The sequence below is a fragment of the Macrobrachium nipponense genome, chromosome 31 (genome assembly GCF_015104395.2).
Source record: "Macrobrachium nipponense isolate FS-2020 chromosome 31, ASM1510439v2, whole genome shotgun sequence".
NCBI classification, from domain to species: domain Eukaryota; kingdom Metazoa; phylum Arthropoda; class Malacostraca; order Decapoda; family Palaemonidae; genus Macrobrachium; species Macrobrachium nipponense.
In genome coordinates, this window is record NC_061093.1 from 25,739,534 (window position 1) to 25,767,115 (window position 27,582).

The following is a 27,582-nucleotide window of genomic DNA, read 5'->3' on the forward strand; positions in this document are numbered from 1 at the left end:
TTTGCTGCACATATCCTCAGAATGCCCAAGAAATAAACAACCTTTCAAAAAATCCCTCAAACTACCCAGCTGAAAGGGATCGCTCACCTCGCACTAACTTTTTCTCCTTAATTATACAACTACTACGTTCACTATTTTTCTGAGCACGAGGTGGTAACCCTAATTATTACTGCCTCTCATCACAGGTATAATTGGAATGACTACAAAGTTACTTTCTTATTCATTCTTTGTAATTATGCACAGCCTACCATTTACCATCGTTTTTCACCACATGTAAATTGCAATTCTTGTAGCTCTCCTAATTTTAAAAAAATGGGCATATGGCCCTACATTTTACAAATGAATTGCTAATGTTATGGTTATTCATACATAAATACCACACTAAATGACACACATTAGAGCAATTTAAACGTTAAAGGATCTTACTGGATTGAGCAGAGTTGCCAATGGAAGGTAGGAAAGCAGCAGGATTCCAAGGTGACCCTTGGCAAAGCCATTACGATGCATATTCAGTTATAATTGGTCTATAACCATGAGCGCAGACAGTCTACAGTATGAGGTGAAGATGAAGGGTAGTAGAGGTGATGGTCCTAGTCAATCACAGACTTCCGACCGATGAATCGTCCTGCGCAGGTTTGACTGACAGACGGTCACAGACCTACCTAGTCCTTAGCTTACTAAGCTCGGGAGCAGTTCATGGCATGTATTAGCATAGTTGCCAACACATGTTTCGTCTAAAATTTATCGTTCTTTTTCGCACATTATTCAAACCCAGACTTTATCATTTCTCTTGAATATCTTATAAAAACATGATAATATGGACTTTTTGCCTTCGACAATAAAGGGTTTTAGAATATCAAAGAATATCTAAAATAGTTTTGTTGACAACTCTTAAAAAGAGGTGCGTGCAGTTGTGTGATGATTCGCCCGGATAATTGAAGCTATAACATTTATGGCAGTTTAAAGAAAAAAAAAAAGCAGAAAAAACTCACTAACAACACATGTGATGTTATGGCTGACTTCAAAAAAAATATATAGTATTCTAGCATATTTTTTCGTATAGATTTCGGTAGTAGAGGCCTGTACGGAGGGGGTCGGGGTGGGGGAGGCCCCCCAAAATTTCTGGAAGTTTTATTTTATGTGACTATCCATTTCATTGAACTGTATTTACAATGTATTAAATAAATATTCTTTTCTGTTAAGTCAAAGGATATAACATAGCAACAAATAAAGTAATATGCATTTTATTGTTAACACAATAAATGAATCAATCAGTAAAACTGAAGAAATGTTCTCGAATTTTAGTACAAACTTTCAACATTATAAAAAAAAAATTCTGTTGACCAAAGTCAGTACTTTGAATAACATCTAATCGGGTAGTAGGGCATGGACCGCATACCCATTTTTTCTTCTTAATATAACTATAATAACATTTTCAAGTATTTAATTTCCTATATACATATATACCTATATATGCAATGACATTTATAGAAGAAAACGTCCAGTTTGGGAAAAAACGACCGCCCCTTGTGTGTGTGTGTGTGTATATATATATCATTAAGCTACAACTGTCGTTTAATATCCAATTTACTCTACTTCAGGAATATCCCCGAACGGGAATTATAATAAATATATGATTCCGAGGTGTCTCGAATACTTCGGAGATGGGGATATTCCTGAAGTTCTAGCATAAGAATTGTTTATAGAATTTGGTGGATTTGATAAAAAATTATATAAATATATATTTATATATATATATATATATATATTTATATATATATGAAATTGTAATAGCCACAATCGCTACAAAGCCCTGAGCTCCAATTTCAAAGAAATTTGAAGATATCATGATTTCCGGTCACGGGAAACGAACCCACGATACTATAACCACGACGAGGTCACCTTGCACACGCACACACACACACACGTATATATATATATATATATATATATATATATATATATATATATTATATATATATAATAAATGAATTTTTATTCACATCACCAAAATTTGTAAACAATTCTTAAGCTAGAACTTCAGGAATATCATACGAGTTAATTAACATTTTCCCTCTGAGGACGAATGTTTCGCAAAATGAGTTAACTAACCTATTTGGCGAAAAATAACCATGGTATCACTTTTAACATTCCCCTAACCTATTGCTTTACCTTTCTGAATTAGTTATTAACAACGTTAATACCGGCTTCTGAAATATGCAAGGAATTGAGTCGAGTCGTATCTTTGCTGGTGAAACTCGGTACATCCGAACTGAACGACCTCGAGTCGTTCTCTACAGCCGGCAGTAAACTCATGAGTAAGGTTTAAAGGCTCTAGGCTGGTTGGGGATGTGGGATAGTCGGGGCCGATTTAGGTTAACGAGATCCCCATAACAAACAAAGGTTATTCATTTACACTGACACAGGGCTGACCCACCCGTGAGATAGGGTATCTCTCAGGGAAAAAGAGATATGGCACATTTAGGGTGGGACTTAGCAACAACTTGGTATCATATATCACGTTCAAAAATATCGTTTAAATTGTTTGCGTTAAAAAAATTAAATGTTTAAATTATTAAAAAAATTCCGATTCCTTAAGATATAGGTAAAGAAATGCAGTATACATGTTGTTAGTTTAATACCAATAATAATAAAATCTTTTTAAGAGGCTTTGCTCCTCTTGAACCTTGTTCTATAGATCCTCGCTTTTAATGAGAAAGAAACGTCTCATCACTTTTTATCATTTCGCAGTAACCTATTTTCATTTTCATGACTCTAGGCCTTTCAATAAGCGGACTCATTTCGCCACACATTACCGTAATTGTTCAGGCAAATGTAATGACTGCGAATTGTAGTCACAAATCGTCGGCTTGCAGTTGAAGATTCAGCATATTTAATCAAGCGGCTTTTGGCTTATAACAAATGTTCTGTGTAATGTGCGTGAATCATGCCATGAAACAAATTAGATAAAAGAACTGAGAGAGAGAGAGAGAGAGAGAGAGAGAGAGAGAGAGAGAGAGAGAGAGAGAGAGAGAGAGAGAGAGAGAGAGAGAGAGAGAATATTTTTAACATGTGTAAAAGGTATATTTATTTGTTTTTATATAGCTTTAGATTTTAATTTTATAATTACATTACTTAACATTTTGCTGCGTGCACTCAGAGAGAGAGAGAGAGAGAGAGAGAGAGAGAGAGAGAGAGAGAGAGAGAGAGAGAGAGAGAGAGAGAGAGAGAGAGAGAGAGAGAGAGAGAGAGAGAGAGAGATGCTTATCTAGAAAGAAAAATAAACTGTGAACATTTTTACTAATATAATAAGAGCGATAAAGAACGCAGTCAAAGACAATATTCGTCTGTAAGGAACGTGCCCTCAAAATATAAACAATAATCCTGCAGCATGACAACCCGAATACTCACCGTAGCATAAGTTGATTTAAGATGTTCACTTGGTTTACCATTGTTACGAGTCAACCCTTGTTGCATTATCTTCTAGAAAATATAAATGTCTATAAACTAGTTAGCTACTACTAAAGGATTCATAATCATGGACAAGTATGAGCCAATTCAAGCGGTGGGAAGAGGAGCTTACGGGTGAGGTTGTTTAAGCTTTCATTTAGCCTAACGTAGTTCGTAGGTAGGTAGTACCTAATGCATGGTTTGAAGCGACTATATTTTCTGTAGGTAAATCAACTGCTAAATTTTCATTTAATTCCGTGTATTGCATAGTAAGAATTAGCTAACTGTATTTTCTGTGGCTAGGTAGGCTAGTATACCTACTCTGTGCACCATAGCCTACTAGCTAGGTAATCTTATTGGGTAGGTTAGTCTACGAGGTCTAGGTAGAATGCAGATCAGTCGGAACAAGTGGACCAGATATGGTTAATCCTACCATTTAAGGGTTCAAATTCTTTGCTCCTTTGTGTGGGTTTGTACAAGTTTCTTTCCTATCTTCTACCTAGGTACCTATTTCTTCTTTCAACAGATCTGCAAACAGAAGTACCTATAGGTAGGCCTAGGTATTTGCCCCCCAAAAAATGAGCAGGTTAGCCTATCTACTTAGAGAAGCAGAGAATGTAAAATGACAAAGGGAATAGGCTAAAGCTCTGCACCCCACACAAATAGGGTATAGGGTAAACAACCGCATGGACTGACTCAACACACCAACGGTCACCGATAGACACCCTCCGAAAAAGTACTTATAATGCGTCCTGACACCAGAGGTGGGCATCAGTTGTGGCTTGTTGTTGGTGAAGAACGGAGCTAAAGACCTCTACTCTCCTTTTGAAGCAAGTATTTTCTCCAAAGTTAGAAATTAAGGCCAAATTTAAAGCATTAAACAGGGGGTAGTGAAAAGGGTGGCCGCCGCAGTGCAAATCTCACCAAAACGCTTTCAAAATTTTTACATACGCTTAAATAATTTAGAAGATTGACGCCATCTCGATGTTTGTGGGGTTGCTTGTGTCAACAAACTTCCCATTTCCTGTGATAAATCCGCACACCACTTGAACCCATAGACACTGGGGCACTTTCATCACAACAATCGAAACATGGTCACTGGGCACGATGTTTTTAAGGAAACAACTGTTTTGGTAGAAGAAGACAATGAGGCGTACACTAAATAACTATTTAAATAAATAGTACAACATCAATATTTTACATATTTATGATGATTAATTTGAAAATATTTGTTATTGAAAAAGTAACTCGATTCTGACTCAAATTTAAGTAGTTATTTTTCAGAATTAAAACATTCTTTTAAGTCCTGTATTATGACGTCTTGACATCTTGACTTTCATACCTATTGTAAATGAATTGCTATACTCAACTTTCTTGCAGAACAGTTTACCAGTTATTCATGCAGATTGTTATCAGCTATTCATGTAATTGTTATCGTAATGCGCATATATATCTTTATTATTTACTTTTTGGATATATGAAGATGTTTTACTGCTGGATTACCGCCGTAGTGTGATGCAATCGCTTTCGGTCCCTGGGGCCTCTGTCCTGTTTTTGGCACCAATAAGAAAATTAATGGGGCTGAATTTGCAAATGGACCAAAAGAAAGTCGTTTAAAAGAGGAAAGTTTAGCATTGATGGGGCATAAATGTTTTGATTGAGAAAAAATAACAAATTTTATACAATAGCTAGCTTGTAAAATATACTTGATTACAAAAAACTTGATTGACAACTAAGCAGCATACCTACTATGGGTTTCAGAGACAGTGCAAGCACGTTTTTTGGCAATATTTCTGTAACGAACACTCGTATCAGAACGAGATTTTGCTATAGCATATTACACCCAGTGCCGTAATTTATAAGGGTATCGTGAATCAATAATCTTAAAGAATAACGACACTTGTCCTTGTACCAAGAGACAAAAACTCCATTATCCAGAAATGGATATGAACACGCATAAAAAGCTCCACCTACCCTCTCCTCCCACCTCCACTGCCACCCCTGTCCTTCCTTCCTTCACCTTCCTTTCTCTCTCTCTCTCTGTTGCCAATTGGTATGTGTTCACCCTTCAAACTGGGTATAAGACTTACACAAAATGTGGAAATTGGTGAAATTAGCCTATGTATTGAAAGTATATATACATAAATATTAGTATAGCAATTTTATCATTATTGCATTACTATGACAGCTAGAATTCATGGAAACAGTTTATGATAATGCATCGGCGTATGTGTGAAGCTCCACTAATGTGGCAACGATGATTTTGCCATTCTTAGCATGCAAACATTAAAGGTTACGTATATTTATTTCTGGCATACAGTTATTAAAAAAAATCAAAATACTAATATATAGACTTAAATCAATGAAAAGTGCTAGCAAAAAAAAAGATAATAATAATCCACTAATCGTCATCTGGTACGCGATGGTTTTCGGCAGCCAGATGTGCGACAAGGTTAGAAACATTGGATTGAATCTACTTTAGAAATATCTGTAATTTTTCGGGGTAATTTGGTTGAAAAAAGGGATAATAGACAGGATTTAAATAAACATTTTGAAATAACAAAGTAAAGTTAAACTAAATAATGAATAAAGTAAACAATTAAGGGAATAAACTTTGCACATTATTAACAGTGTTGTCTGCTGCTGCTCGTAACTGTGTTTGTGGAGTGAGCACTTAGGAACCAGGAACAGCAACATGGTTCAAGTGCAATGTGGAGTGAATTAAGACCAAAATGTGTATAATAACAATCAAATAAGCACTGTGGAGTTTCAGTTGTGATGGCAGTAAGGATAAAACCACTGATTACAAGGTAAAAATGCATTCAGTTCAAACCATGACCCCAGGAATAACAAGTTTCATACTTTCACTAATATAGGCAACAAAATGTTGTTTTATTGTGCTGATTGCAACTGCAATCTTGAGTAAGATCAATAAACGTTACATATAATATATAATACGTTAACATTGTTCAAATGAGTGCTGGGAAGGCTGGGAAAGATGGTGTCCATCCGTGACTAGACCCGTCCAGCCACACGATCGCTGCCATATTGGATTTCAAGACTTCCTTGAAAACATATTTTACGAAGAGCGTCACATGCTTATTTTAGTTCGTATGGGGCTTTCATATACGTATCACATTATGTTGACGAAACTTCAATCTTTTGAATGGTATGCTTAGAGTTGTAATTGTATTCTTGTTTCACCAATTGAATATCGAGTGAATAAGACCCGGCCAGCGTGATGATGGTGGATTGTCCGTGATTGTTTACCCTAGGTAGGCCTAGGTATTTGCCAAAAAAAATGAGCAGCTTGGCCTATCTACTTACAGAAGTAGAGAATGTAAAATGACAAAGGGAATATGCTAAAACTCTGCACCTCACACAAATAGGGTATAATATTGAATGGTTGGCCTCTACCGTAGCGCGACCACCTTCCTGAAAATTGGAAATTATAGCCTTAATTTGTGACTTGGGAGAAAATACTTACTTCAAGAGGAAATAGAGGTCTCAAGGTGTTGCTGCGACTGATGCTGCCTCTTGACTAATGTCTATCCTGGGTTACAGGGCGTGTTAAAGTACTTTTTCAGGAAGGTGGTCGTGCTATGAGAGAGGCCAGCCATTTGGTATTACATATACCCTAGTGTAGTGTGCCCACAACTGTGTTTGTGGAGTGGAGTGAGTGCTTAGGAACCTGGTACGGGCTCTTGCTTTTTGGCTTCCACTGTTTGATAATCTGAAAAAATGAGCGGTTTATCAGCTTACAGAAGGAGAGATTTACTACTTAATCAAAATTCTATGAGTCTGCATCCCCTAAGGTATATTTTTGTTTATTTACGTTCCCCTTTTATTCCATTTGTTTTTTACAATCTCTGCTTCTGGAAGTCAATAAGCTGTTAATTTTTTCATTATTTTCCATGATTCAATAAATATTTGATGAATCTGTGTGCCGAGGTTGATTTTTTGCAGTGCAGTGGATTTGGACCCATAAACTGTAGGATTGCCCAGGTAAGTTAACCCTTAAACGCCGAGCCAGTATTTCCGAAAGTGTCTCCCGTATGCCGGCGGCGTTCGCGAGTGAGCGCCAAAGCAGAAAAAAAGTTTTTTTTAAAAATCACAGCACGCTTAATTTTCAAGATTAAGAGTTCATTTTTGGCTCATTTTTTTGTCATTGCCTGAAGTTTAGTATGCAGCCATCAGAAAGGAAAAAAAATATCATTATCATATATAAATATTGGAATATATGACAGCGTGAAAAAAAATTTCACATATAATTGTATACAAATCGCGCTGTGAGCAAAACGGTTAAAGCTAATGAGTTAAGTATTTTTTCGTTGTATTGTTCACTGAATTGCAATGATTTTGGTATAACGATCAAATCAACACAGAGAAAATAGTATCACAATATGATGCATGAATTCGTAACACGCGGAAGTAAAAAAAAGTTTTTTCAAAAATTCACCATAAATCAAAATATTGTGGTAGAGACTTCCCATTTGTTGCAAAATGAAGGTAATTGATTGATATTACTAGACTGTAAGTGTTGTAGCTTACAATTGCAGTTTTCGACCATTTCGGTCAAGTTAAAGTTGACCGAAGGTCGAATTTTTTCTATTTATCATTATTTACATGAAAATATTTCAAAACTGGTAAAAGCTACAACCATGGGTTGTTTTTTGTTGTATTCTACATGAAATTGCACACATTTTCATATATAAAACTCTATGTAATGGCTAATATAAAATGGTGCAAAAATTATGTCAAAGTGACAAATTAATTTCCGAGAGGTGTCGCTGATGCTTTTTAGTGTGAGAAGAAAGAAATTCGCGCTTGCGCGCCTTGGTAACAATTGTAAACAAAACACCAGCTTGATCCGTGAACTCCCAGCATCCCTCTAGGTGCGTGATTCAAAAGTTTTCCCCAAGTAGGCCTATAACTATTTTTCCACGAATTTTTAAAAAAACTTTTTGCGTTGACGTTTCATATGTCAATTCGGCACCCAACAGACAATTTTTGTCGACGTTTAATACGTCCAAAAGGTGTTTAAGGGTTAATAAGTTTGAGTGTATTACTGTTAGGCCAAATTGAACAAGTCTGGGCACTTTTTCTTTCTACCTGGACCTCAAGGGGAAAACTAAATGTAGACTAGCTGGGCCCGGGGTAATGCAAGTGATTAGCCCACAACATTTAGAAATAAGTAGGTAGTTTGCTGTGAACCTGAGTTTGCATTTTTATGGCTACTTGGCCATGAGTTATTTAATTTTCAAAGTTATGTTTATCAAAGCTTTTACCCAGCTATGGTAGGTTATAGGGATACATACACACACACACACATATACATATTACGATACAAAATAAACTTTCATCAAAATCTGTAAACTAATGTGTGATAGGCATGTGTATGTGCTTGTGTATACTGTGCAGTTATGCTGCTAGGCTTCATAGGGTATAGTAAGTGAACTCAGTGAGATGATGTAATTTGATAGTGACATGTTCAATATATGTGTTCTTGTATCTCGGGTACAGTAATTAGTGTGCTTGTCTCATCTAGTCCTTAATGAGGAGCAATACACCTTATGTGAATTTTGTGTAGAATCAGAAATTGTCATTTGGTTTTTAAGAGGAGAGTTTCATTTGTCATTTTGTACGTACAGTATGTATTACTGACCATTGCCATAGAGATTTGGTACTCCAATAAATGTATCCTTCCTTTTATATGCTGTATAGATTTGTAACTGGTGAAAAAATTACAAGTTTTTTTAACAAATTGCAATTAATATCTAGTATTGATCGGTGGCACTTTACAATTGTTAAAGTAATAAATACTCTTTTGCAGGAATGTATATCTTTATCGTCGCCTGTCTGATAATAAGCAGGTTGTTATCAAACAGATTCCCATGGAATCTATAACAACAGAGGAATGTGAGGTGAGTTTCTTAATTTTAGTATCTTTTTATTACATATTCAACCACTGTTCATAGTTCACCAAAATATTGTGCTGCAATTGATTTTAACTCACTATTTCGTCAGGGATCATGTTACTTAGCTTATAGTGCGTTTACTTTTCTAAGATCGCTGTGGCGTGGCTTGTACAGATATCATACGTTGCTAATTTTCATGTGGTAGTCATATTAGCTTCATGAAGTTTATTGAAATAGTTTTCATTTCTTGAAATGTGGTTCTTTGTTTGCATCAGATATTTTGAATATATCTTATTTCATATTTTTGTACATGAACTTCCCTGCCAGATATATACTTAGCTTAGGTCTCTGACGTCACGACAGAAAATTCAAAACTCGCGGCACACGCTACAGGTAGGTCAGGTGATCTACCTTACCCGCCGCTGGGAGGCGGGTGTAAGAACCAGTCCCCCTTTCTTGTCAGATTATTTTCTGTCGCCGGCTGGACAACACCTGTTGTTCAGTCCTTACGATAGTTAAAATTCGTTCTCGTTGCCGACGATTTGGATTTTGGTGAAGTACCCTTTGTTTGTTGGCTTGGCATACGCTTTTTGGACTGTTTTTTTGGAGGTTTTTCTTTTGGATTTCTCTTACATATCTATAACTCATGGATGATTCTGAAGTTAAGAAACCTAGTTTATTTAGGGTTTGTTCAGAGAAGGAATGTAAAGTTAGGCTTCCTAAAGCTGCATTAGATCCTCACTCTGTATGTGCGTCTTGTAGAGGGAATGAATGCTCTTTTATAACCCCTTGCAAAGAGTGTGAGAATTGGATGAGGATGGTTGGAAGGCTCTTTCTTCTTATGTGAGAAAGTTAGAGAAGGATAGGGTGCGCAAGGCTTCTTCAAAGAGTTCTAGTAGATCGAGGGTGAGTGAAGTTGACGCTGAGAATCCTGTAGTAGAAGTAGTTCCTTCTCCGGTTTCAGCCCCTGCGCCCAGCTTTGAACCCGAAGATTCGTTTTTGGAAGTTGCTTCTGGGAGAGCCTCGATCAGGAGTAGGAGAGCCTCGCTTGCTCTCGACAAGGTAAGAGTGATGATAGTGCAAGTGATCAGGTGCAGTGGAGGGTGCGTCTGACCGGCTCACTAACGCTTCCAGGCTAGACCTCTTCCAGACTCCCAGACCCAGTGGAGGAGGAAAGTCGAAAGCCGCAGGAAGGTTAGGGAGAACCCCCACCGGTCAGGCGTCCCCTCGGCAGTTCCTGTTGCTCGTTCCCAGGCCGCCTTGGATCAAACCAAGAAGGAGTTATTGCGCCAGTGCTTCTCGTCATCTTTGTCGCCTTCTCCTCAGCGTAGATGGAGCGCCTCGGAGTCATCTCGCCCTCTCCAAAGAGGCCCTGGAAGGATCCTTGCGCCCTTCCTTCCAGCCCCGAATCCTTCGCGGAAGAGCCAGAAGTGGAACGCAAGAGAACCAAGGATTTATTTCATCCGGTTTACGCTTCTCCTGTTCGCTCTTGGACTTCGTCCCCTGTAGAGGAGTTTAAGAGATCTCCTGCGCGTATCCAGGCGGGTTCTGCAGGCGCAGATTGCGGCTTTAGCGGAGTCTATTGCCGGGACTTCTCATCGGCGGAAGGACGCCTCACTTCCGGTGAAGAAGTCTAAGAACGTTCCTTCGGCTAAATCTCCTCTGGCTAGAGAAGATTTTGAGCCTGTTAGTAGGAGGTCAGAAGTGCAGGCTGGAGCTCGGGATCTTTCTCCGAGTAGGCTCTCCTCTCTTCCAGCAAGAGTTGTGAGCATGTAAGGCGTAAGGAGCCAGACACTCTCTCCTCAGGATTTCCGCTCCTCTTCAGTTAGGCGTCAAGAGCTTGACAGACGTCAAGAGCCTCGTTTTCGTCAGGAGCGAAGGAAGAGTTCTTCGCCTGGTGGCCACTCTCTCCTTTTGACGGACGCTCGGAGCCTAGTAGGCGTCAAGAGCCTAGTAGGCGCCAAGAGCCTAGTAGGCGCCAAGAGCCTGGTAGGCGGCAACGGAAGCTTTCTCCTCCGTTAGATCACTCCCGATTGGATAGGCGCTCAGAGCCTTGTAAGCGCCGCGCTTCTGACAGGGATTCATCTGTGGATGTTTTCTCTCCCCGTGGCAGGCGTCAAGAGCCTGGCAGGGGTTTTGAGCTCAATAGGCATCAAGAGCCTGGCAGGCGTATTGAGGATGGCAGGCGCCAAGAGCCTAGCAGGCGCAGAGAGCCTGATAGGCGCTCTCCCTTATCCAGACGCTCTTCTGTGGAGTTAGAATCTGTTTCCGACAGACGGGCCTCCAATTGTAGGCGCTCTCCTAGTAGGCGCTCCCCAAGTAGGCGCTCTCCTCCAGCAGCGTCCCAAGTAGGCCTCTCTCCCTGGGAGGCGCTCTCAAAGTAGGCGCTCTCATAGTAGGCGCTCTCCATCTAGCGCTCTCCTAGTAGGCTCTCTCCTGGGAGGCGCTCTCAAGTAGGCGCTGTATCCTGGAGGCTCTCCTGGTAGGCGCTCCCCGTGTAAGCGCTCTCCCAGTGGTTTTTCTCCCAGTAGGCGCTCCTCGAACAGGCGCTCTCCAAGGATTAGCTCTCCTAGCCGGCGGCAGTAGAGGCTTCAAGACGTCATTCTTCGGAAGATTTTGTTGGGATTCGGAGGAAGATTTGCCCAAGGATGCTTCGGTTTCTTCGTATAAGAGACTGACAGACCTCCTCTTGCAAGATTTTGGGGGGGGAGTCTCTTTCGGCCGTTGCTCCTCCGTCTCCTCCGTCCTTATTTTCAACGACCAATACGGCTAAGAAGTCTTCAGTCGTTAAGATGGAAGCCTACAGTGTCTATGAAGAAGGCTCTGAAGAACTTTGACGACTGGTTGGTTTCAAAAGAAGAGAAAGGCAAGACAGTTTTTTTCTTTTCCCCCGTCCAAGCTGACGGGTAAGATGGGGTTCTGGTACGAGTCAGGAGACCCTTGGGTCTAACTCTTCCCTCTTCTGCAGACTCGGACTTCTCTTCGTTGGTTGATTCCGCAATCGCTCGGGCGCTGAATTCTGCGAAGACGACGTGGGGTATGAGCGAGTTGGATCACCTTCTGAAGGGAATGTTACGAGTCTTAGAAGTTTTTACTTTCTTTGACTGGACCCTTGGAGTGTTGGCTAAGAGGACTCAAGAGCAAGACACTCTTTCGCCTGAAGACCTCCACGCAGTTCTGTCTTGCATGGACAAGGCAGTGAGAGACGGTTCCGGGGAAATTGCTTCACTTTTTGGTTGCAGGAGTGGTAAAGAAGAGGGCCGTTTTCTGCTCTTTTCTTACCAAGGCGGTTCTCACGCACAGAGAGCTTCCTTTGCTGTATTCACAGCTTTCCCCGCAACTCTTCCCCAAGAAGACTATAATGATATCTCCAGCTCGTTATCAGCAAAAGCGACGCAGGATATGCTAGCTCGCTCGGCTAGAATTCCGAAACCTTCGTTTCAACAGAAGACGAAGAAAGAGGCTCAAAGTAGCAAGAACCCTTTCGAGGAGGACCTTCGTCTCGCTCTTCTTCCTCCAGAGGTTCGAGACCACCTAGAAGAGGAAGGACCTTCTCTCGGTCTATTAGGGCCAAGAAGTAGTTCGTGTGTCCTCCAGACAAACTGTGGGTGCCAGACTTCTGAACTTTGCAGATGTCGTCTGGGCACGAAAGGGGGCGGACAACTGGTCCCTCGCGATCATCAAGAGGGGATACCTCATTCCCTTTATCTCGAGACCACCCTTGACCACCACTCCAAGGGCACTGGTGGCCAAAATACAAAGACCCGCTAATGAATCAAGCCCTCGCTCAGCGGTAGAGCTGATGTTAGAGAAAGGGGCAATAGAGATGGTTCAGGACCCTCTTTCAGCGGGGTTCTACAACCGTCTGTTCCTAGTTCCCAAGAACTCAGGAGGATGGAGACCGGTTCTGGACGTGAGCGCCCTGAATGTCTTTGTGAAGAAGAGGAAGTTCGCTATGGAGACGACGTCATCAGTCTTAGCAGCTCTTCGTCCCGGGGGACTGGATGGTGTCGCTGGACCTTCAGGACGCTTACTTCCATGTACCGATCCATCCTTCTTCTCGCAAATTTCTCAGATTCATGTGGGGAGGGAACGTTTTTCAGTTCTGGGCCCTATGCTTCGGCCTTTCCACGGCCCCCCAAGTATTCACAGGACTGATGAAGAACGTTGCCCAGTGGCTTCATCTCGAGGGAGTGAGGATTTCCCTCCTACTTGGACGATTGGCTTATCAGGGCCAAATCCAAGGAGAAATGTCTGGAGGACTTACGAGTGACGTTGGATCTAGCAGCTTCTCTGGGTTTGCTAGTGAATTTCGAGAAGTCACAGCTAATCCCCAGTCAAGAGCGTATCTATCTGGGGATTCTGATGGCTTCTCAGGTTTTTCGGGCGTATCCGTCCCCAGAGAGGATAACCGAGGTTTGGAGAAGGTAGCAATCTTTCTAGAGAAAGATGTATGCACAGCGAGGGAGTGATGAGTCTGTTGGGGACACTCTCCTCGCTGGAGCAATTCGTTTCTCAGGAAGGTTGCACTCAGACCCCTACAGTTCTTCCTACGAGGAACTGGGATCGAAAATCTCAAGGTCTGGACTTTGCGTTCAAGATTTCGCAAGAGATAAAGGAGGATCTACGTTGGTGGCTAGACCCTCTATTGTTCAAGGAAGGCCTTTCCTTGCAGGTTCGGAACCCCAACCTAGTGTTGTATGCAGACGCTTCGGACAAAGGTTGGGGAGCTACTCTCGGGTCGAGAGAAGTGTCAGGCACCTGGATGGGGGATCAGGTGTCCTGGCACATCAACAAGAAGGAGCTAACAGCGATTTGGTTAGCTCTCAAGACCTTCGAACCCCTCGTAAAAGGGAGATATGTTCAGATCGACTCGACAACACTACAGCCCTGGCTTACATTCGGAAACAGGGGGGGACTCACTCTTTCTCCCTGTACGAGACAGCGAGATCGCTCCTCTTGTGGTCAGAGGAAAGGAAGATAAGGCTTCTCACCAGGTTCGTACAGGGAGAAAGAAATGTCAGAGCGGATCTGCTAAGCAGAAGGAATCAAGTCCTTCCCTCAGAGTGGAACTCTGCACACGGACGTATGCCAGGAGCTGTGGAGGACGTGGGGCAGGCCCCATCTCGATCTATTTGCGACCTCCAGGAATGCGCGGATAGATCTATACTGCTCCCCTATTGCAGACCCAAGAGCAGTGGCAATAGATGCATTCCTGATGGATTGGAGGAATCTGGATCTTTACGCGTTCCCGCCTTTCAAGATTCTAGGGGAAACGTTAAGGAAATTCGCAGCTTCAGAGGGAGCAAGGATGACTTTGATAGCTCCGTTCTGGCCCGCCCACGACTGGTTCACAGAGGTACTGGAATGGCTGGTGGATGTCCCAAGATCCCTACCTCTAAGAGTCGATCTGCTCAAACAGCCCCACTTCGACAGGTTTCACAAAAACCTCCCCGCTCTCAGTCTGACTGGATTCAGACTACAAGAGTCTCGTCAGAGCTAAGGGCTTTTCGGCAAAGTCTGCAAGGGTGGGCTATTGCCAATGCACGTAGACCTTCCACATCTAGAGTCACCAGTCGAAGTGGGATGTTTTTCGACGCTGGTGCAGGACTCATAAGTTTCCTCCTCCAGTACCTCTGTGACTCAGATAGCAGATTTCTTATCTTCCTGAGGGAAAAATGCGGGTTGGTTGTTCTCCACCATCAAGGATACAGGAGCATGCTTTCCTCAGTTTTTCGTCATAGAGGATTAAACATATCTGAGGACAAGGACCTCCATGATTTAATCAGATCGTTTGAAACGGTTAAAAGAACCTCCTCCTTACTGCCTAGCTGGAATCTAGATGTCGTGCTGCTCTTCCTGAGGTCCTCAAGGTTCGAACCTCCCCATGCTGCTTCGTTCAGAGACCTTTCGATGAAGACTTTTTCTCTGTGCGTTAGCGTCAGCGAAGAGGGTCAGCGAGCTGCAGGCTCTAGAAGGTGAGGTAGGTTTCCAAGGAGGCTCCGCGGTTTGCTCTCTTTCTTCCTTGGCTTTCCTAGCAAGAATGAAAACCCTTCTTCGCCGTGGCCAGGAGCTTCGAAATCAAAAGCTTATCCTCCTTAGTTGGGACAGAAGAGGAGAGATCCCTTTGCCCGGTGAGAAGCCTGAAATATTATCTTCAGAGGAAGAAAAGACTTGCTGCTAATGAGAGCAATCTCTGGTGCTCTGTAAGGGACCCCAGTAGGCCCTTTATCTAAAAATGCACTCTCATTCTTTATCAGGAATGTTATTAGAGAAGCACACACCTCTTGCAATCAGCAACGTTTAACCTTCTGAAAGTCAAGGCGCACGAAGTACGGGCCATCGCGACGTCTTTGGCTTTCAAGAAGAATTTTCATTACAAAACCTTATGAAGGCCACTTTTTGGAGGTGTGAATCAGTCTTCTCTAATCACTACCTAAAGGACGTATCGATTACGTATGATAAGTGTTTTGGGCTAGGCCCTTACGTATCGGCGGATTCAGTGCTGGGGCAGGGAGCGAAACACATCCTTTTTTAATCCTTTTTCCCTGTTAGTTTTAAGTTTGAGTTTTTTTTGGTTGTGCGAAGGAGGTTGCAGGAGGCAGCTCCTTCTTTCGTATACTAATGTTAGTATTTGGTTAGGTGATCGGTTGTGCTTGAGGCTCCTTGCAATTGGTAGTGATAGGCTCTGGCATGTAAGCGGGTTGATCCCCATTGACCAGATCCTGCTTGGATTCTGCCAAGTAAGTGGACTCAGTTCCCATTGGTAGACCCAAAGAGTTTCTCAGCCATAGGTCACGCCCTCGCTGAGACTCTTTAGGCAACGCAGACTAATAGACAGTAACTATCAAGTCTTCTGCCTAAATCAGGTAAGACCAGAGGTTATATTATTTATTCCTTTAACATGTGTTGCTCCCCACTTTTCTAAGTAAGTATGTGTCTCTTTTCCCTCCCCCACCAAGGGTGTCAATCAGCTAAGTATATATCTGGCAGGGAAGTTCATGTACAAAAATGATATTGTTAGTATACAATAAAGTTTTGTACATACTTACCTGGCAGATATATACGATTGATGGCCCGCCCAGCCTCCCCTCAGGAGACAGGTGGAAGAAAATAACCTGACAAGAAAGGGGGCCGGACTCGGTTTTATTACACCCGCCTCCCAGCGGCGGGTAAGGTAGATCACCTGACCTACCTATAGCAGTGTGCCGCGAGTTTTGAATTTTCTGTCGTGACGTCAGAGACCTAAGCTAAGTATATATCTGCCAGGTAAGTATGTACAAAACTTTATTGTATACTAACAATATCATATTCTTCGTTAAAACCTCAGTTTCATGAATGAAAATGAAGATATGGCATATTTTTTCCCCGGCGATGCCAGATCTGAGTTTAGGGGACCTATGATTTTTAAGAGGATTTAAAAGGTCATGGTCAATACTTATCACCCACTGTGATAAGTATGGACAGCCTAGCCCAAGTGACTCCCGTAAACATCTTCACCCACCACACTGAGGCCAAGGAAATATTTCTATAATTTCTGAAATACTTCATTTTGTAAAAACATCGTGAAGATCCTGTAACTAATGTTTCGAAGGCTATCCAGAGAACACATGAAGCAACAAAAGTGTCAGAAATGACTATTCGTAGACTTAACAAGGAAGCAAGAGAAACAGGAAATATAATGGAATCTCCAGTGTTTCAAAAAAGGAAAGAGAAAGTGAGTCCTGTGACTGACTTGGATGATTTTGATAAAAATGTTCTGCAAAGAAGGAATGAGTGGTTGTCTTTTCTAAGGGCATAATAGATCAATTGGCTTATGAATTTATGTCTCAAGTGTAAACACCGGTGCCAACAGGCCATTCAGCGCATCTATAATTATAGAAAGAGAAAGACTAACTAAATAAAATTGGGAATGAAAATAAAATAAAATAAAAAGTTAACAGGGAAGAAGCAAACCCTTTCCCTCAACTCCCAAGGTCTAAAGTGAATCTTCCTAAGAAGGATTATATCTGCGGGAAGCATTGAATGGGACTTACATACCCGTAGATATGACAACTCTGCCTTTTCTACTGGCCCCACCAGAGCGATCTTAGAAAAGTAAACGCACTATAATTTTGATGAAGAATCAGGTCCATCAGATTCATTGTGATTACAAATTTTAAGACAACTACATTTCTTCAAATAGAAGTATTATGTTCATGGCAACAAGAGTGTAGACCATTGTTTTAAGGGTGGGAAGGGGACCGCCACTAATACCATTTTTTAAGGAGAGGACTTTGATATTCATACCACTTAATAAGGTGACTCCAAACTGCATATGATTTTCACCTCTGGTGTTCGGTTTTGTGACACCAAGGCGATTTATCCCGAAAATAACCATTTTTCAAATTCTATCTCCTCTCTTGATATTCAATACAGGCAGTCCCCGGGTTATGACGGGGATTCTGTTCTTGAGACGCGTCGTAAGCCGAAAATCGTCGTAAGCCGGAACATCGTCAAAAATCCTAAGAAAACCTTACTTTTAATGCTTTGGGTGCATTGAAAACTATGTACGTAAACTGCATTCTTATTGCAATTTTCATAAAAAAACCTTTAAATATTGATTATTTTGCATTTTTGGTGTCACATTTCATCTGCCAGATCAGCGTTTGTAGGCGTCGTAACTCTGGAGCATGCGTCATAACCCTGGAACATGCGTCGTAACCCTGGAAATAATTTCTGGTGAATATAATTGAAAAGCGTTGTATCCTTGGAACATCGTAAGCCGAGACCGTCGTAACCCGGGGACTGCCTGTATTAAGACCTGGGATTACTACCATATATAGACCTGATGTAGACCTCCAATCAAATAAGGAGTTTTTTTTAAAAGTCTTTTTTTGTTAGATATGAATTTTTCATTATGGCAAAAAATAAACCCTATAAATCAGAAAAAAAAATTATAAAAAAAGCGAAACAAAAATTGGAAAAAAGGGTTTTATTTGATTGTTCTATAATGTCTTGCTGAGTTATATACCAAATTCCAGTGCTATAGCTTTAAATCTAAGTGAGAAGATAGATTTTGAAGGTTAATAAGTATAATTTTGAGATACGGGCGTTCAAAGTTTTCCTTTGTATTTTTATAAAGACAATGTTAATAAATAGTGATTATTATGAATGTATATATCTTTTTTGGGTATTTATAAACTAAAACTATGTTATTTATCATAATTTAGTCATAAATGATGATCCCTTTGCTCATATATCGTAGCCTGGGGCACTGTGTCAGGCAAGACGGGGCATTCCTTCTTACGCAACTCTCTCTCTCTCTCCTTCACTAACTTGGCTTATTACAGCAAATTTTCTTCTTCAGTATGTTAGCCAAATGTTTTCCTTGTATTTTCGTCTTTGGCATGATGAAATTCTTGCCGAAACAAAGATAAACAGACATAAAATCACAAAGACAATGTTAATAAATCATGATTATTATGAATTTCATATTCCCTTTTGGTTATTAATAAACCAAAACTATGTAATTTATCATAAATGAAGATCCCTTTCCTCAAAGACCGTAGCCTGGGGCACTGCATGATGTGTGTGTCAGGCAAGACCTGGGCGTTCCTTACTACGCACCCCTCCCTCTCGCTCTTCACTAACTACACTAATATCGTGTATATTATGATATTCTGTAATCATATTAGAGTGAATTTTCTTTGTCTGTATGGTAGCAAGATGTTTTGCTAGTCTTTTCCTCATTGGCATAATGAAATTCTTGCCGAAACAAATATAAACATCCGTAAAAGCAAGCGAATGCCAGAGGTGAAACTCCAACGCGTACATTACAAGAGGTTTCTCCTCTCACTGAATGGTGGTAACTGACCAAGCTCCCTCCTGCCACCTCATGGAATCTCTACAGATGCCATTGCTCACAATTTCTTTGACAATAATTATCAAACTTTACGATAACAGAAGGAATATTGTATTTTCTTGTACTGATCAGTGTTTTTGGCTTATTGAGTTATGTTTACTAACTACCCTGTAACTACGAAAGTAAGAGGAATTTTGACAAAATATTTTGTTTACGTATTCTCCATTGCCATACGAAGCTCCATGAATTTTTTCATTACTGTATTTTTTGCCCTATACCCCCATATATAAGGGTTCCGGCCAACCCCCTTAAAGTTATATTTCTCAAGGAAATGTGCCAGTGAGATTGAGGCTTGTATTCCAAACTGCTATATTTATTAGTGTAGTTTCCACTACAGCTGAACTCATAACTTATCTAGGTCACTGGTGCTCAGTAAATTTGGTGTTCACCACTATTTTGTTCAATCCAAATGAGAGCATGTGTAGCTGCTACTTTCTTACAGTATTATTCATGCACTTTACCAACTTTTTCTTTTTTATAATTTCTCATACATTGCTATCCTAGAAATATCAGTAAGTACATATGAGGTCTTTTACTGGGCATTCCACAAAAATAAAACTTTAATTTTTAGTTTGTATGATCCTGTACTGTACAAAATTTAGGTGCAACTTTTGTTTCAAAGATACATAATACACTTGAATAGGAGTTTCCTCTTAGAGCCTCTTTATTGTCACATACCATTGGTGCTCATAGTTCAAAACCAAGAGTATTTGACAGGTAACTAGGGAAGGTCACCTTCAGTGCTATTAAGCAATTAGTTAATCTGAGTCTCTGTATGTGGCTCACTACTTGTTATTCTCTAATTGTGTATTAAGCCATAAGACAATATAAACAGTTTTTATCTGTCAACTAGAAATTTATTTAGCTACAGTAGTAAGTTTTTGTAGAAACTATAATTTTTGTTAAAATCCTTACCCTCAGTCTCTAGTTATAGCAAATTCTTGGTTTTCATACAGCCTAGAAGTGAAAAGGGGAGGCCCTGCACTTCATATGCCTAATATGTATCTTTTTAAAATCCAAGTTCAGCACTGGCTTTCTCTTTCTTGACCAGTTGTATTGATGAAAAAGTATATTTGTTTTTGTGAAACATGAAATATTTTTAAGATTTATAGTTGTTAATTGCAGTTCAAATTTCAATCTTTTTCAGCTAACAAAAAATGAAGTAAAGGTCTTGTCAATGCTTCATCATCCCAACATAATTGAATACTATGAGAATTTTCTTGAAAATAATACAATGATGATTGTCATGGAGTATGCTCCAGGAGGGAATTTATATGATTACCTTCGCTGTCGAGGTGAGGGAAATCTTCTTCAAGAAGAGGTTAGTACTTGTAACCATGAACTGGATCATTAAATGGTATATTTAATTAGCAGTAGTTTTAAAGAAAAGCTTATTTTTCCAAAACTATCATTAAAAACTTCTTAAATACAATAATGGACTTTGTTGAAGAGCTTTGCCATGAATAATAATAATTAAATCATTTTCTTGATTTAAGGCAGGTACACATATTGTAGTCATCAGAAAGTATGTTTCTTTTTGAAATACGAAATGTAATGTACTTCATTTACCTGTTTGATAATTAGAACTATGAATGTAAATGAAATAGGTGTCCATACAACAACAACAACTTTTTAGCTGTGCTGCAACAGGTGGAATAGTGATGTGAGTAGGGAACCTCCATTAATTGATTGGTTTTGGTTTTGCAATGTAAAATGCCATTAACCTTTATGCTTTTATTAGATTTATAGTAATGTATGTATCTTTCTTTGTATGCTTCATTACTTAAAATTAGCTTTCATTCTTCATGGCTGATATCTCAGACACTTCAAACCTTTTGATCAACAAAGGAAGAGTGGTGGTAGGCCTGCACATGTGACTGTGGATTCTTGTGTCCCCAGCAGTCAACAGGCTTACTTTTCTTGTAGTCAAGATTAATTTTGTTAGAAAGGAATTTTTTCTCAAGCTCATTGCTTATTATTATCTCAAATAAGAATTTAGGTGGGAGGATTAAGCTGCTGAATGCTCTGGAACTGGTATATTGGGGCCTACAGGATCCATTTGTTATGGATCACCCAGCTAATGATAGAAAAGTAAGAAAAGTAAATAAAAGTCAGTTGAGTTATATTGGCGAATTGCCATAGAAATTCTAAGTCTGTAGGGATGCCACAGTGGAAAATGAAAAGAGGACTTATGTAAAGAGGATGAAGAGTGTGTCAAGCCCAAAACCTCAGCTGAAGCAGGTACTAGCTTGCCTGTGCTGCTGCTATTATTGATCTTTATGAGAGTGAGTCTTTAACAGCTTGTAAGTTACATACCAGAGGTAAAAGCTCCCAAAGTTTTAGCACCTTTAAGCACTTTAATTTGCCCTGCTCCACCATCTGTCCCATTACCATATGCCCCTAAGATGACTTGCTTGAGGCTGTAAGAAACTGCATTCATAGATACATACTTGATTCTTAGAATGCCCTGTGGAGAGCGTCATATGGGATGTACTTAAACCTTTTCAATTGGAGGGCATACAGAAGCTGCAGTTTCTATCCTGAAAGAAATCCAGTGGAGATACTTGTCTGCTCTTATGGCTAAAGTTTTCAGCTAAAAAGGTTCTTATAAGTCCAGAAGGATGCAATTTGAGGCCATAACTTGTGGGAATATAGTAGTGCTTTAAACCTCACCTCAGTATACAAGGCCCAAATGATCTCTGAGCTTTACTGAGAATGACCTTGAGAATGGCATGTTTAGATAAATTTTGCATGTTGAGGCTTCATTGTTGTATAAACCAGATGAGAGTAACTTATGATTCTTCTTTGTATAATTTCAACACTCAAATTATTTTGCTTTTTTTCTGACGAGGCGTGAGTAAAATGAGAGGTTTATATTTATGAAAAGTAAACACCATAAAAAATTTTATTTTCAAGAGAAGATAGATTTTTAATAAATTTTATAGTTGTTTTACCTGTTCATTACTGTAATTATGATGCTTTTATTTATCTTTTTGGCAGGATGTATTACACCTGTTTTGCCAGTTGGTGGTAGGCATAAAGCATATTCATGAAATGAGCATTCTTCACAGAGACATCAAGTCACACAACATACTTTTAGATAGATCTCATCGCATCGTAAAGATAGGGGATTTTGGCATTTCAAAAATTCTTAGCAGGTAATATATTTTTCAAGTACAGTATTTTTTATGGATAATCTGATATTTTTTTCATTTAATATTTTAAAGTAATATGTCACTCTAATTCTATATGTAAGTATGATTTTGGAATATGTTATTTTGATTGCTTCTTCACAAATTTGTCATTGTGTATTAAAGTTTTCCTTCAGATTCTCCTTCTGTGGGTTGAGATGGAATAAGTTTTTTCCTTTTTTTTTTTCTTATTTTTTTTTTCTGTGTGCACACACTGGCCACCCTGATTTTGTATCTAGTCCAGGTCTTCATCTATCCCCATTCTAAATGACTCTCTGGACCTTCATAATTTCTTATTTGTATTTATTATTGTTATTATGAAGTACATTACTGCTGTATTCCTATTTAACCTTCAGTACTATTTTACCTCTTTAACCAATCTATCGAGTCACTGGTATGGACTTTAATTGGCTCGGCCTAAAGGATTTCAGTCTGGGGCAAAGATTTGAGCACAGAAAAGTGAATGGAAGGGAATTAAAGGGTTGATGAAGTAGTGGAACAGGGTTGTTGAGATGTTGCAGAGTTAGCACTCAGCTGCTCAAGACACTGTCAACAAACCTTTATTGAGGTTATATGTTAATGGTGTTCAGGGCATTATTTCTCAGTTATGACAGGCTATAAGGCTTTTGAAATGTCATAATTTTTCCAAGAAAATGTTAGAATAACAAGAGTATGATTTATTTTGTATTCCATATAGAATTACACAACAAATGATTTTCTCTGTATGATCACCCATAATCAAATAAAAAATGTTCTGTATGCGTTTTCAGTACTGTACTTTTTTATGTTACAGTAAAAGCAAAGCACACTCAGTAGTTGGAACTCCATGCTATCTTTCACCTGAATTATGTCAGGAAAAACCATATAATAAGAAGAGTGATATATGGGCCCTTGGCTGTGTTCTATATGAGATGCTTACCTTAAGAAGAGCCTTTGAAGCAGGGGTGAGTCAGTACTGTCTTTCATTTACAGGTACTATCCTACTTACAACCAAGTTTGGTTCCGACCCACTGGTTGTAAGTCGGAATGGATGTAAGTCGAACCTTAGAAAGTGGCCAACATACTATGGGTAGGGTATACTATCAAACCTTTGCTATATAAGTGCCTACCTAGTACTGTAATGTAATGTACAATCATTATTTCAATCTTTTTACCATAATGTACTTCTACTAATACATTTTAATCATTTATGTAATAGTATATATTACGTACAATCAGGCATTGAGTTACAATGGGGTTAGGTTCTTGCATGCATGTCAGAAGTCGATTCTTACGTAAATTGGTTTGCACTTCAGTCTACAGTACAGTAAATACCAAATGATGCTGCAGATAGGGCAGGGTAACTCAAACTGATGCTGCCTGAGTGAGAGAGTTCTCATGCCTGAGTGATGAGAGTCTCATGAGATGGCGCAGTGCCAAGTAACTCAATGGTCAACTGTCCTGAAGTAAAGGGTTGTAAGTACGACCAGTGGTCGTATGTCGAGTAGAGGTTGTAAGTCGGATAGTACCTGTATTTGTGCAAGGGCACCTAACTTATTGTCTGTTTTATATGCTGAGAATATTTTGATATTGCCAAGTTATTTCTCTCTTGACCAGGCATAGACTATGACTAAACAGTACTATAGCCAAATTATGTTCATCTTTATTACCTTCTATTTTGTGAGTTTCAGAATGCTTATGATTGTTATGCTAAGTGTTAGTAATATTAATTCAAATTCAGTTCCAAAATCTGGATGTTACAGAATGCGAGTGTTTACAGTTTTTTTGCTTATCAAGATTAGTTCTTTGTTGGTATACAGCTGTATGCCTTCACGTTCTGTTTGTTCCATCCACTATGGTTATGTCATAATCATAATCCAATTAAGTGTATTTTATTTTCAGACACTGCCAGCTTTGATCATGAAAATCATGCGAGGAATTTTTGTCCCTATCCATCCCCAGTATAGTGCAGAAATGCGTTCCCTTGTTCACTTACTATTGCATGTGGACCCAGCACAACGTCCAAATATACATGAGGTTATTAGTCATCCACTGGTTTTTCCCACAATCTTTAAACTTCATGCTGATCTGGGAATGGTGCGATGTGTTTCCAGGTACAGTATGATTTTTTCATTTCAGTTGTTCATTAGAATTTTACCTTTACTGTATTTTTTGACCTTCATAAATTGAGGATGATTGAAATATAAACGTAACAAATAAGAAATATTCCATGGTACATGTGCTGACAGAAAGGAATGATAACTAGACATGAAAGAAAAGAATTATAAATATAAAAGTGCCTATGCAGAAAGAAATCTTTTATAGGTGTGGTCCAGATTTTACAAGCGTATTTATACAGATTAGAGACCTCTACTTGCCTATTTAAGGGGCAGCAGAATGAATGCTAAATGACAGCACAAATTGGCAGTTAGTGAGAGGAAAAGCATTTCCATGATGGGGGTAAAAGTCCTTGTCTCTCCAACAAGCATTTCTTAATTCTCTGCACTGGAAAGTCAACAGTTACCCCTTTATCTTCTTCACTTTTTGCCTTTTGTGATTTCATTAGGTCCTGTGAAGTTAACATTTTTGTTTCCAAAAACAATTTCGTTGTAGCTAAGGCAAGTTATTCTGAGATCTTATTAAACTTAGTAGAATCAAGCCTCCCAGGTGAAAGTCAAGAAATAAGGCCATTCTCTACCTTTTATTATTTACATATACAGTAGTACCTCGAGATACGAAATTAATCCGTTCCGAGGCGCCCTTCGTATCATGAGGTTTTCTTATCTTAGACCACATTTTACATGTAAAATGGCTAATCCGTTCCAAGCCCTCCAAAAACACCTCAGTAAATTATATTTCCAGGCCTACAACACATGTTCTAGGGTTACGATGCCGATCCGATGGAAGAAATATGACTCCAAAAAGGCAAAATACTGTACATACTTGAGTAATATTCAACTGCATGTAATGTTCAACCCCATTTTTACGCATATATTAGGACTTTAGCATTGGTCCCTTAGCAATAAACCTAGCCTATGTTAGCGGTTGCTACTGTAGCCTAGTCTATGATTCTGACATCTAAAACCTAAGAAGCTAAAAGTTCTTAGAATATGCCAAAAAAATGTATAAAAATAATCAGTATGTACTCAATTTCAAATAATTATTAATTAATCATTAACTATAATACACAAACAAACAAACAAAAAAACCTTTTAATCGATTGTTTACATTCATCTCTTACGAGTACTGAACGAACGCCAAGCAATCACTTTTCCTAGGACACAGTAAGCCATAAATTTTCATTAGTATCTCTCTTCAACCAATGAAACTACCAAACAGTATAATAACCATTCATTTCTATTCTTTATTCTTTCTTTATCTAATGGAGATACCGAGTTACTGACAGCTGCAATGAAACGTATACGTAACGTAATATTAAAACAGAAGAAGAAATTCTAAAAAATACGTATGATAGCAGTCTGATTTATTTTATTTTATATGATATCTAATTCACAATTTTTTTTTTTATTAAATGTATTGCATGTACTCATTTCAAATAATTATTAAGTAACCATTAACTATAATAAACAAACAAAAAAAAGCTTCCAAACTTCTGTTTACATCCAGCACTTACGAGTATCGAACGATCGCCAAGCAATCACTTTTCCTAGTACACAGTAAGTCATAAATTTTCATTATCTCTCTTCAGCTACTGAAACTACCAAACAGTTATAATACCATTCATTTCTATTCTTTATTCTATCTTTACCTAATGTTTTTTTTTTATTAAATGTATTGCATGAATAACTTTTTCAATTTACAGCATCCTTGTTACCAATAGAATACTTAAAGCACAAGGGGTAGATCCTGACCAATAGGAGAGCAGGATCTTATGGGGTGACTAGCATCAGGAACCAATGGGGAGAGCGGGAGGATGGTGGCAAGTTTACTCAGTTGTGGCGCGGGAATTTTAAAATTGTTCTCGGTGGTCCGGCGAATCTCGGGACTTTGTTACAGCAACAACCTTTCGTATCTTGAAACTTTCGTATGTAGAGCTGTATTTTTTTCATATTTGCTTCGCATCTCGAGTTTTTGCGTAAGTTGAGCCTTTCGTAATGTCGAGGCGGTACCACTGTAATTAAGATATTAATACAGTTTTTAAAGCCAATGTGGAGATACCAGTCCACTGTTACTGAGTTTTCTGAGGTATCTCAAAATATTTTAGATTTTCATACATTCAACTTACCTGTCAAGATATATACATAGCTATCGACTCCGCCTCGTCCCCCCGACAGAAATTCAAATTTCGCGGCACTCGCTACAGGTAGGTCAGGTGATCTACCGCCTGCTCTGGGTGGCAGGACTAGGAACTATTAAACCCGTTTTCTAATCAGATTCTCTCTGTTGCCGGCGGTATCAACATTGTTGTTACTTCCTCCTGACTAGAATTCGTTTTTTTTTCGCAAAGCTTTTGATCATCTCTCGCTGATATTTGGTGACGTTACTTGGATCGTTTGTTTGGCATTCGCTATCGTGGACTGTTTTTTGGACTTGGTTTTTGGAATTCGTGAATATGTCTGACTCTAGTGTTAGTTTCAGAGTGTGTGTGAATGAGGGCTGTAAGGTGAGGATTCCGAAAGCTTCGGTAGATCCTCATACTACTTGTAGTGGGTGTAGAATGGTTGAATGCTCGATTGAGAATACGTGTAACGAGTGTGAGAAATTGAGTGCACAAGAGTGGAAGAATCTAACTTCTTACTTGAAGAAGTTAGAGAAAGATAGAGAGAGGAAGGCGGCTTATAAAACCCGCAGAATGTCTACATCTCATGATTTACTGTCTAGTTCTGTAGCTTCTTCCTCTGATAATCATGCCCATTCTGTTTCAGCCCGTTCACAAATTGCTAATCCCTCTAGTTCTGCTTCGGAAATAGCGGAACTCAGAGCTTCCCTTCAGAAAATGCAGGAAAAAGTGGCAGCATTGGAAGGTAAGGAAAGTGAATGTGGTTTCGCTAGTGATATTAGTGTCCCCAGTGTAGTGGAGGGGGCGTCTGGTCGTACTCTGCGACGCTCCCAGGCTAGACCTCTTCCAAGCTCCCTGGCCCGGAGGAGAAGGAAAGAAAGTCGAAGCAGTACGGGGGTT

At 39.5% G+C, this 27,582-nt stretch overlaps 2 protein-coding genes across 3 annotated transcripts in view; one reads left to right on the plus strand and one right to left on the minus strand.

The window, feature by feature from the left end:
• The window catches only part of LOC135206701 (lysosomal alpha-mannosidase-like), a 73,484-nt gene extending 72,824 nt beyond the window's left edge, over nucleotides 1–660 (minus strand). For both annotated transcript variants that reach the window (XM_064238122.1, XM_064238123.1), the window contains exon 1: nucleotides 427–660. In XM_064238122.1, the coding sequence (XP_064094192.1) occupies nucleotides 427–507 (81 nt within the window). In that variant the 5' untranslated portion in view covers nucleotides 508–660. The remainder of the gene's footprint in view (nucleotides 1–426) is intronic.
• A 2,696-nt stretch (nucleotides 661–3,356) lies between these two features.
• The window catches only part of LOC135206703 (serine/threonine-protein kinase Nek8-like), a 123,349-nt gene continuing 99,123 nt past the window's right edge, over nucleotides 3,357–27,582 (plus strand). Inside the window, exons 1-6 of the mRNA XM_064238124.1 lie at nucleotides 3,357–3,585; nucleotides 9,284–9,374; nucleotides 20,420–20,593; nucleotides 22,273–22,430; nucleotides 23,257–23,407; nucleotides 24,345–24,556. Coding sequence (XP_064094194.1) covers nucleotides 3,539–3,585; nucleotides 9,284–9,374; nucleotides 20,420–20,593; nucleotides 22,273–22,430; nucleotides 23,257–23,407; nucleotides 24,345–24,556 — 833 coding nt within the window. The 5' untranslated portion in view covers nucleotides 3,357–3,538. The remainder of the gene's footprint in view (nucleotides 3,586–9,283; nucleotides 9,375–20,419; nucleotides 20,594–22,272; nucleotides 22,431–23,256; nucleotides 23,408–24,344; nucleotides 24,557–27,582) is intronic.